We start from the raw sequence: 8,431 nt of genomic DNA on the forward strand, positions 1-8,431 counted from the left end.
CTGCCCGGAGTCTGCGCCGCCCTGGCCGACCCGCGGCAGCCCGGCCTCGACGACACCTGCCTGGAGAAACTGCTGGACTGGTTCCGCAGCCTGACGTGGTTCGGTGAGCGCCGGGAGCTGGCGGGGGCTGGTCCGAGGGGAGCGGAGATTCCACACGGGATCGCAGGGTAGTTCGGGTTGGGAGGGACCTCTGGAGATCATCCAGTGCAGCCCCGTGGCAAGGCAGGGTCACCTGGAGCGGGTGACACGGGGTCCGGGTGGGATTGGAACGTCTGCACCACGACCTGAGGGGCTGCGACACCTGGAAATGCTGTGGGTGCACCCGAATTCATCCGCTCTAGCAGCCGGCAGGGCTTACCCCAGCCCAGAGAACCGCTTTAATGAGACAGCGCAGCCCTGGCAGTGAGCTGCTGTTTTCTGGCCTCTCCTGGGCAGACCCCACGCTGGAGCTGGTGCAGGACAACCCGTGTCTGACAGAGCTCCTCGCCTCCGTGCTGGCCCTGCCCGACCCCAGCCCCGCCGTCCTGTCCTTCACCCTGCAGCTGGCTGGGATCCTCGCCTCTTCCGAAAGCCGCTTCCAGCACCTGCAGGTGAGTCGGCCACCCGGGTACCTGCTGCTGTGTGTCTGTCTGCTCCTTCCGTATGGACGGTCCCTAAAAACGTGAATGTTCTGAGTAGTAAATCTATGCCTTACGTGGAACAACTCAGCAAAAGTGATTCAGCAGCAAAGACCTACCGTCACCAATCCTGTTCAATTCTTGTGTACAGCTGCTTCTCACTTCTGTCTCACCACAGCAGGACTGAATGCTGATGGGTAGTGCTTCCATTTTTACTTCAAAAGAGTGTATGGGGTAACCCAGCTCTGGGTCGGACTCGATGATCCTGAGGGTCTCTTCCAGCCTAGTAATTTTGTGAACACTGCTTCACAGCAGTCACTGTACAGTACTGTATCCCAGGACAGATCCTGCAGGTTGAAACTGCACTAACAGATGTGGTTTTGCTTCTGTAGTAGGTTGACAGGAAATTTTTGGTTCCCTGCAAAAACAAGGGAGCTTTTTAAAGCCGTGCTTTCTGCACCAGGATACATTCTAGTACAAAACCCAAAAGGCTTCATTCAGGGAAGAGATGTGTACAGGTGTATAAAGCAGTCTGATGGAACTGATACACATTATCCTTCAGCACCTGCAGACAAAGCAGATTTGGTTTTGAACACTCTAGTTTATCCACATGTTGCGTTTAAGGTGAGATTCTGAAAACTGCCCTTTTTTGATACTTGTAGCAAGAGGACGTTTCACTACAGTACTGATACTCTTGACTGGGGCCCAGCAGCCCCTTTGCTCACTGTTCACTCTGTTTTCTGCCCTGCCTCAGGAGGAGAAGCTGCTGGGGAGGCTCTTTGGCCGGGAGGGGCCGCGGGGCGGCGCGGCGTGGGCGGACGCGTCGGTGCGCAGCGCCTGGCTGAAGGGAGCGCACGGCATGCTGCACCACCTGCCCGCCCTGCGCTGCCTCTGCTCCGCGGGTGAGTGCTGCTGGGGCCGCCCGCTCCCCCTCTGCTCTGTCCCTGCCATCCCAGCCTCTTGCCCGGGTGCCAGATGAGCATTTCTTGTTTATTTAAGGTTAAAGGAAGCCGTTTGTCAAAAAAAAAAACGAAGTTGGTGAAAGGTGTTGGTTAAGTTAGCTAAGCATTAAGTTAACTTCTGTTAAGTAAGTTATGCATTTGGTTTTTTCCTCCAAACACTGAAGGTGCTGCTTTTTTCAGAGGGGAAAGAATCTTATAAAATTGCCCTTATAAAATTAAGAGCTGTCTGTATTCTTATTTGTAATTCCTACTAAAGGGTACGTTTCAGCATGATTTTAGTGCAGAAAAACTGGTCACAGGCTCATTTTTCTCTTTGTGCTTGCACACATTTGCAATCCTCTTGTTGTTATGGAGGTATGTAAATTATGCTGTTAACACCAACTTCAGATCCCATGTACAGAGGGGTCTGTATTGGTATTCAAGTGCAGCACATGCTGCACTTTTTCCATGTGATGGAAAAGTGGTGCTGATACTGCTGTTCATGTTTTTCCTGCTGGTTATGTCCAGAGATGGTACAGGCTCTGTCCATAAATACACACTGAGTGTGCTGTCAACTCTCCTAATGTCACTGATGTTATATTGGAGTCTGATCCTGAGTTATTAAACCCCTGAGGATCTGAAAACAATTTTATTTGCTTCTATTTGCTTGTTTTTAAGGACTGGCTGACTTTGAGTAGAGACTACAAAATAAAGTATAAGAAAACCCTATCACCACCATTTAAAGATGTGTGGTACCTGAATTAGAGTCATAACTTGTTGTTTGTTGCTCCAGTGACTTGTTTTGTTTTCCCACAGGAGGCATGGATGTGATCTTCACTCTGCAAGGAGATCCCAGCCTGTTTGTGGCTTCAGCTGCCAGCCAGCTCCTGGTGCACATGCTCACCTTCTCCCTAGAGTCTGAAACATCCAAAGCTCTCAGTAGCAAGGACTGTGACTGGCCAGCCTGTGCCCAGATGATTGTAAAGCACATAAAAGAGTCCCTTCAGTCCAGCTCTGCCTCTCACATCGAGCAGTCACTGAAGCTGCTGAGCAGTTTGTTTGGCAGTTGTTTTGGCAGTTGTTATGCTGCATGGACTGAAGTCCTTTGGTTAGACATAGCAAAGCAAATAGAATCCTTTCTGCTGGAGGAGACTGTTCAAGCACAGCCCCTGCTGGCAAATCTTTTGCTTAATGTGGCACGGTAAAGATCTTGTGGCACCTTGGAGCCCCTGCTGAGATAGATCTGTCTGCCACCCTGGGATAGGTTACACTTACACTTCTCTCTTCTCAGATCCCCTGCATTTTGTGGCACTGAAGGCAGCTTTTGGGCTTTAGTAACTTCTGCTCTGGAACACTTAACCCCAGTACAAGCAGGTCCTCTGGCAGTGGGACTTTTGAAGCTCTGCAAATGGTAGGACTTAATGCAATGAAATTTTGCACTGTGCAGGTGTTTCTGCTCCATATTTCCCCTTTAGGTAGTGAAAAAGCAGCAAGAAATCATCAGATGAATACAGTACATACAGATACTGATTTCCAGGCTAAATAACACTCTTGTTCTAAGATAGAAGGACACTTTTGTTAACAAGATATTCCTCTCTCCCAGCCTCCTTACACAGGATCCCACTCTCTATTTGCATGGCTTGATAAAGCTGCTTCTGAATTCCAGAGCCATTTCTCCTGTGCTTTCAGTTAGCAAGGGAACCTTGGAAGAAGGCTCAAATTGTGATACAGCTTTTACTGCTCTGTCATTGCTGACGTGTTTAAAAGCCTGCATGAAAATCATTTATCCTGCTCAGCATTTGGGGGCAAGTATTTGGGAAGGAATTGAAGTTTACTTGTGTTGGTAACTGCTGTTTCCTCCTTGAAGCCCACAAGATGTCAGGATTCAGGCACTGACTGTTCTGCTTCAGCCAATGGACTGTATTTTGAGAGCGGCCTCCCAGCCTCTGGAATGTGCAGGTACAGTTGTGACAGAAAAGTCAGAGGCCAGTCTGCTTGCCAGTATTTTAAGTGCCTCGTGCAGAAAAAACTGGAGGAAAAAGTAGAAGTCAAGGACAGTAGCAGTGTTTGTGGTAAATCCTACTGCCAGTTGCATTTGAAGGCATGTTCATACTACATTAGCTGAAAGTCTTGGTTAGCTTTAAAAATCACGGCCTTTTCTATTCATTGATGACCTGAGCTCTTCCCTTCTTTGGTCCTCTAGGTTTGCTGGATGAGTCTGTCAGTGATCCTGCCACTGTTGAAAGTCTTCTGTCTTCCAAGACATCTTGTGCTGGTCTCCTGTGTCAGACCCTCACTCACCTGGAGAAGCTGCTGTCTCTGGTAACATTCAGAGAGGGGGAAAAAAGAGGCTGAGGATCAAACTGGTCCTTGAAAGACCACCTTGAAAGTGTTCAGATGGTTGCACACTTTTTCAGTAGAGCATAACAGAATGTGGAAAGAAGTTGGCAGTGAGGGTTTCCATAGTTGAAGGAAATTTAGCACAGTAGGCTCTAAACAGGAAAACAGAGGGATACTGAGACTCTTTAAGAGAGACTGCACTTAAATTTTAAATTTTTCTTGATGAGCTTTGTTACCATACCTTACTTGTATTACAATTACTGATCCTGAGAAGAAACACAAATTGAACTGCTTTCAAGCAGTCAGAAGAATCTCCTTCCATTTGTGCAGCAGTTCTTGGAAGAGAGGAAGATCATTTATTTGTAGTTACTGATATTGTGGTACCTTAAGAACTCAGTAGAAGTTGCAATTTTTTGCTGTCTTCTGACATAAAACTGCTCTCTACTTGAGACTGTTGCTGGAATCTCTTTTCTTTTCTTTCTCACTCATTAGAAATGTTTGAGAGTGGATTTACCCTGTGTATCTTTGCTGCACTCTCTCATGACAATATTACAATTCTGCAATGGCTTCCTGAGCCCAACTTCTCCTCTGGGAAGCACAATCAGCCGGAATTTGATCAATTGCTTCAGAGTGCAAAAGTCAGCTCTTGATGTCCTTGCAGCACTCTCAGAGAAAAAAGGTGACTTAATCTTTGCTTCCTTATCCAAAGCAATTTTACAATTCTGTGTCTTTGTGTATTTCAGCAGGGATTTGGCTGCTCCATCTCTCAGTATTGGTCCTTTGGGTTTGTTTTCTCTGTTTCAGACTGTGACACTCTCATAGGAAATCTTTTTGATGTCCTCCTGGCATATCTGCAGAGTCCAAACACCAGCCCTACTGTGAGTATAGAACTAGGAGAGATCCAGGTCTATTAGCTTGCCCCAGTGGGGTGTAATTCTCATAAAGGGTCTGACTGCAGTTGTTTCTCACCACACTTTGTATTAGAATGTGTAGGACACTTGTCTTGTCCTGGATGGCTTGCAGAAAATAGCTAAAATTGCAGTGAGCAAGTAACTGACCAGTACATTGAGAGTTCTTGAGAAGACAGGAGCCATCATGTCTAAGAGTAGCACTGACATACTCACCTTGAGATGGTCATGAAGTATTGAATTCTTTTTATTAAGGGGGTGTTTTGCTTTGTTTTGTTTGAATGACTCTGATGGCAGCTGCAAATCCAAAGCTGGAGGCACTAGAACTTTGTAATCTAAGCTGAACACAGGGATTTTCTAGATGTTTGTTAGAAATGTTATTTAAACACCATTTATTTGTGGTTGGCTTCTTAATAAGGAGTCATATGCACTTGTTTACTCTGAGAGTTTCTCTGTAAGTTTGAGGCTAAAATGAATTTTACCTTTAAAGGCATAAAGGCAACACTGCCTCCTCCTGTAGTAAAGTCAATCTGCTTTACATTGCTTCAGGTTCTGAAGAAAACCTTTCAGGCTACATCCAAGTGGTTGGTGCACTTGCAGGAACCGTCCTCCTCCACCAGTCAGTGGCAACAAACTGAGAAGATTTTGGAAGGTAATGAAGCTGTTCCAGCTGGGACAAGCAGCAGCTAGTGGAACACGTGAAGTCTGCTCCTGCCTGCCTTTCCTGCTCAAAGCACTGGATTCACTTGTTCACAATTATGTTGAATTTAAGTTTAGCTGCCCAAATAGTGCTTTGCAGAACTCTGGAAGAGGCACCCAGCAGCAGCAAAAAGGATTGTATGAGATGAAATGATGTAGAGATGGTACAGTGAGTGTTTCAGTAAGGTTTGTTGCTTTTCATGTCCATTCAGGTTTGTCACTTGCCTTTTACAGATGTGTTGGTGGTGCTGCAGAAACGTTTGTGCAGTCCTTGCTGGGAAGTAAGAGATTCTTCCCTGGAGTTCCTCACTTCCATGGTTAAATGCTTGAGAGGTAGGTGCAAAGATTTACCAGTTCAGGTTTCAGGGGTATTTCTTTTAATGCTGTGAAAGTCAGTCAGGCTGGTGAAGCATCTTCTGACCTGTAACTGGAGGGCTGAGAAAAGAAAGAAGTGTCAAGATTTTTACTCTTAGATCATGATCAAAATCTGACAAAAATAGTAATAAACTTACCCTGCTTTTTCTGTTGAACTCAGATTGCTGTACCTGCCTTAATGGCAGTTTTGGTGATTCAAACTGAGGGGTGTTGAGACATGTCTGTCAAGGCAGGTGGCAGTGCTTAATGGCAGATAATACTTTCTAGTTTTCAGTTTGCTCTGCACTGGAGCCTGGTTTCTTTTAACAGGCTGGGGGCTGACCTTTAGGAGGCTAAAAGCCTAGACCTGCTTTATATGCTTGGGATTAATTACTGATTTTCTACTTTACTGATAGCTCAGGCCTTGCAGCAGGTAGCACTGAGGCAATGCTGATTTTCCTTCAGTAGCTCTGCAATGTTGGAAGGGAGGGGAATGTTATCAACTGCTGTTGTCCCCAGGTCACAAAGGAAGTATCCAACATGCTCAGCTGCATTAGCACTTCACCCTGCAGCCCCTCTCAGTGCTGCAGTTACTTTTGTTTTCTCTGCCATATGCCTGACAACAGGAAAGGAAGACTATTTTTTCTTCCTTTAAGCATAAATTTTATGAGGCTGGAACCATGTCCCCACTTGCCTGCAGAAAGTTTTTTCTTGCTGCTAAAACAACTCTAAGTGCAATTTTGCAAGTTCCAGTGTCTGTCAGGGCTTGACTAAAAGCTGCTGGGAGAGGGGGAGCCTGACACAGAACATCTGCCTGGTCCCTGCAGCAGCTCCTCTCCCTGGCAGCTGTCCCTGCAGGCAGCAGCCATCCTTGTACGAGGCAAAGGGCTGTTTGCCTTGGAAACAGCTCCATGCTCAGAGGGAATAAAGCCCCACTTCTTTGTATTGCTGTCTTGTTTACAGACCAGAAGGAGTTCAGGCAGTGTCTCCTGTCCTCAGAGGTGCTGAGGCTCACAGAAAACCTGCTGGAGGACCCGGAGAGCTACGTGCGAGCGAGCGCCGTGACTGCTGTGGGACACCTGGCCCCCTTTGCTTGCTTTGCTCCAGAGTCACCTGCCGTTGGCACTCAGTATGACAAAGAGGTAGGATAACCTTTTCTGCATGAGCAATTGCCATCAGTTTACTGCTGTACTGCTTATAACTTTCTTCACAAGTTATCTGCTCATGCAGGCAGGTTGCACAACCAGTAATGAGATTTTTCACCTCTGCTGTTTTTGTTCCTTTGCGTGTTCCTCCACTCACTGAGACTTTCTCTTCTGTCTTTTTGCATCTAGAGCATTGTAGCAAAGCTTCAGGAAATCTTGTCAACAGACTCAGAGGGCTTTCCCAGGAGGGCTGTGATCAGCATCTTCACCAAGTGGCTGAGAGAAGGCTGCACAGGTCAGCTGGAAGATACAGAGCAGTTTGTCTCTAGAGTCATCCAGACTGTGGAGCATGACTTAGACTGGGAAGTCAGACTTGGTGGTTTGGAGCTGGTTGAAGTTTTCTGTAGTCAGACCATTTGCCAGCTTTCCCAGTGTCCCTATGCTCCTGTCTCCTCTGCAGTGACAAGTTCCACCCCTCAGAACGAGCTGCTGCAGGTGTTTTGTCGAGCAAAGCTGTTTGGGTTTTTGTTTAAATCTTTGTGTGACTGTGACAAACCCGTGGGGCAGAGAGCCTGTGATGTGCTGGTTGGCTTGAGAGGTCATTTCTACCCCATGAGTACTTTGGAGAATCCACAGCAGATTGAAGATTCACCTACAGGACGTGGCATTGCCTGGTTACAGAGGACACTAAGACAGGGTTCTCTGGCTCAGAACTTCCCCATGGATGGTGATGGTGGGGTGGATTTCCAAGATCCAGAGAGCATGATGTTAGCTTTGGGTGCAATAGACTTACTGGAGCTGCATGATGAGCTAAATAAAAGTAGTGACCATGTGGAGGAAAGCCCTCAGTCCCTCTTACAGGACATCCTTGCTGCTGTGGGGACCATAGAGGATAATGAAGTTGACTGTTACTGAACCCAGCTTTTGCTCTGAGGGAACAGTGCTCAAGAAGTTTTCTTCTGGCAGAGAAGAATGGTTTTATCTGTTAAATGGGTTAGAAGAAAATCTACTTTAATACTGATGATTTTTTTTTTTGGTTAAAAAGTGTAGTTTCCAATAAACTGTTGTTTCTTTTTCCAAGTAAAAACATTAAGAATGGTATTTGTTCTTTTTTTTTTAAAGTTGTTGCCTTTTAAGAAAGCACCAGACCATGCCTACATAAGGAAGCATTTAAAAAAATGAGTGACTGAACACAGCAGAGTGACTGAAAACAAGCTGTTGCAGGCTCCTTTTAGAGCCAGAGTAGCTACAACTGATGGGGACTGGTTTTAAGGGACACTTGTTTTGACCTTTCTGTATTTATTTTATAAACAGAGCTCTCAGATTTCCTTGTGCATTTTGAGGTCTAGAGCAGAATGTGGCATTTAAGGAGTCAAAAGCTGATCATCCTTGGCATTACAAATTTTCTCCTGTAGATCACAGACTTG

At 46.2% G+C, this 8,431-nt stretch overlaps 1 protein-coding gene across 1 annotated transcript; it reads left to right on the plus strand.

Moving 5' to 3' along the window:
• Positions 1-113: 113 nt before the first annotated feature.
• On the plus strand, positions 114-8,086 carry BRAT1 (BRCA1 associated ATM activator 1). The gene is made up of 12 exons (XM_041401637.1): positions 114-590; positions 1,372-1,519; positions 2,375-2,759; positions 2,850-2,969; positions 3,426-3,517; positions 3,762-3,880; positions 4,391-4,577; positions 4,703-4,776; positions 5,356-5,458; positions 5,740-5,838; positions 6,823-7,001; positions 7,194-8,086. Exons 1-12 carry the CDS (start codon positions 381-383, stop codon positions 7,917-7,919), a joined length of 2,442 nt encoding a protein of 813 aa, XP_041257571.1. The 5' UTR covers positions 114-380; the 3' UTR covers positions 7,920-8,086.
• Positions 8,087-8,431: the final 345 nt, after the last annotated feature.

The sequence above is a fragment of the Onychostruthus taczanowskii genome, unplaced genomic scaffold, assembly GCF_017590055.1.
Source record: "Onychostruthus taczanowskii isolate IOZ18803 unplaced genomic scaffold, ASM1759005v1 scaffold19, whole genome shotgun sequence".
NCBI lineage: Eukaryota > Metazoa > Chordata > Aves > Passeriformes > Passeridae > Onychostruthus > Onychostruthus taczanowskii.

What these genes read in the sequence shown, in the direction of transcription:
- BRAT1 (XM_041401637.1), top strand. Translation starts at nt 381, where the DNA reads ATGAGACAGCGCAGCCCTGGCAGTGAGCTGCTGTTTTCTGGCCTCTCC. An exon ending in CCAGCCTCTGGAATGTGCAG is followed by an intron (nt 3,518 to 3,761) that starts GTACAGTTGTGA and finishes TTGGTCCTCTAG; the next exon opens with GTTTGCTGGATGAGTCTGTC. An exon ending in AACTGAGAAGATTTTGGAAG is followed by an intron (nt 5,459 to 5,739) that starts GTAATGAAGCTG and finishes TGCCTTTTACAG; the next exon opens with ATGTGTTGGTGGTGCTGCAG.